Source organism: Ailuropoda melanoleuca, unplaced genomic scaffold (genome assembly GCF_002007445.2).
Source record: "Ailuropoda melanoleuca isolate Jingjing unplaced genomic scaffold, ASM200744v2 unplaced-scaffold11151, whole genome shotgun sequence".
Classification (NCBI taxonomy): Eukaryota; Metazoa; Chordata; class Mammalia; order Carnivora; family Ursidae; genus Ailuropoda; species Ailuropoda melanoleuca.
In genome coordinates, this window is record NW_023179562.1 from 14,762 (window position 1) to 16,273 (window position 1,512).

The 1,512-nt window shown below is 45.9% G+C and overlaps 1 protein-coding gene across 1 annotated transcript; it reads right to left on the minus strand.

Annotated features, from left to right (window-relative positions):
* Positions 1–266: 266 nt before the first annotated feature.
* LOC117797680 (olfactory receptor 10K1-like) lies at positions 267–1,208 on the minus strand. Its single transcript, XM_034650102.1, has one exon. It carries the CDS (start codon positions 1,206–1,208, stop codon positions 267–269), a length of 942 nt encoding a protein of 313 aa, XP_034505993.1.
* Positions 1,209–1,512: the final 304 nt, after the last annotated feature.

Consider the following 1,512-nt stretch of genomic DNA (forward strand, 5'->3'; position numbering starts at 1 on the left):
GAGCATAATAAACTATCCAATGAAAACGTAAGAAGGGTCTTCCACCTGAGAATTTTAAAATCTGTGAAATAATTTTTGGGTCAAAAGGGAAATACAAAGCAAAATGAAATAAGTTCCAGGAAATAATATCAATTACACTCTGTGTAGCAGAATATGTGGGTTAAGTTTAAAGTAGAGATGAGAAGAAATGTCACAGAATAATTATATATATAAATAAAATACATACAATTCACTGAAGAGTTAAAATTTAATTTTAATGTATTAATTTAATTAAAAGGATATGAAGCCTGGCCCATTACTCTTCGAAGAGCTGACTTGAAATCCTTATTCTTCAGACTGTAAATCATAGGATTGAACAGTGGAGTGAGGATGGTGTAGGACACAGATATGAGGGTGTCCTGACTTGAAGAGTAGCTGGACTTGGGCCTTAAGTAGATAAAAGAGGCACAACCATAATGAACAGTTACCACAATGAGATGGGAGGCACAGGTGGAGAAGGCCTTGTACCTGCTGGTGGAAGATGGGATTTTCAAAATGGCAGAAATGATGCGAACGTAAGAGACCAGGATAAGTAGCAGAGGAATGACCAAGACAAACACCCCAATCGTGAATATGACCAACTGACTGAGGCGTGAATGACGGGATGCCACCTTGAGGACAGGGGAGATGTCACAGAAGTAGTGATGGAGCTGGTTGGAAGAGCGGAAAGGCAGGTGAAATACCAGGGAGGTGATAATCTGTGCAATAGTAAAGCCACAGGCACAGGCAACAGCCACTAGTCCCACACACACCCGGTGTCCCATGAGCTCCGTGTAGCGCAGAGGGTTACAGATGGCCACATAGCGGTCATAACCCATGGCCGCCAGCAGGAAGGAGTGAGAGCAGCCAAGGAAGAGGAAGGTGAACATCTGGATGGCACAGCCCAGGAAGGAGATGGTCTTCTTCTGGGCCAGCAGGTCCACCAGCATCTTGGGTACAATGACGAAGGTGTAGCAGGTCTCAGAGCAGGAGAGGACAGCAAGGAAGAAGTACATGGGGGTGTGAAGGGCTCTGTCCAGCACGATGGTGGAAATGATGATGGCATTGGTGCCCAGAGTGAACAGGTAGAGGGGCAGGAAGGCAATGAAGAGCAGCCGCTGCAGCCCGGCCAGAGAAGAGAAGCCAAGGAAGGTGAACTCCCTCACCAGGGTCTCATTGCCCCGCTCCATGCAGAGCACCCCCATGACAGTCAGGGACAGAGACAGAGCCCAGGATCCTGGAAGGAGAGTAGAAATTATGGGAAATTCAGCACAAAGTCTGGAGGCAGACAAGTCCCTCATTCCCCCTCAGAAAGGTCTGCTAAGAAAAGAATTAAGGCTAAATATACAACAGAGGATCTGACGGCCATTTAGGCGGCTTTGTTTAAGACCAAGTCCATGGTATCTCTCTACCAAGGTTAAGAATCTGTCTCATTGGTTTTACCTGTATCTTACTTAGGGATTGTTGTATTTGTCTTTTCACTGGCATCCCAAG

Excerpts from the sequence above, each read along its gene's own strand:
- LOC117797680 (XM_034650102.1), bottom strand. The coding sequence starts at position 1,208 with ATGGAGCGGGGCAATGAGACCCTGGTGAGGGAGTTCACCTTCCTTGGC.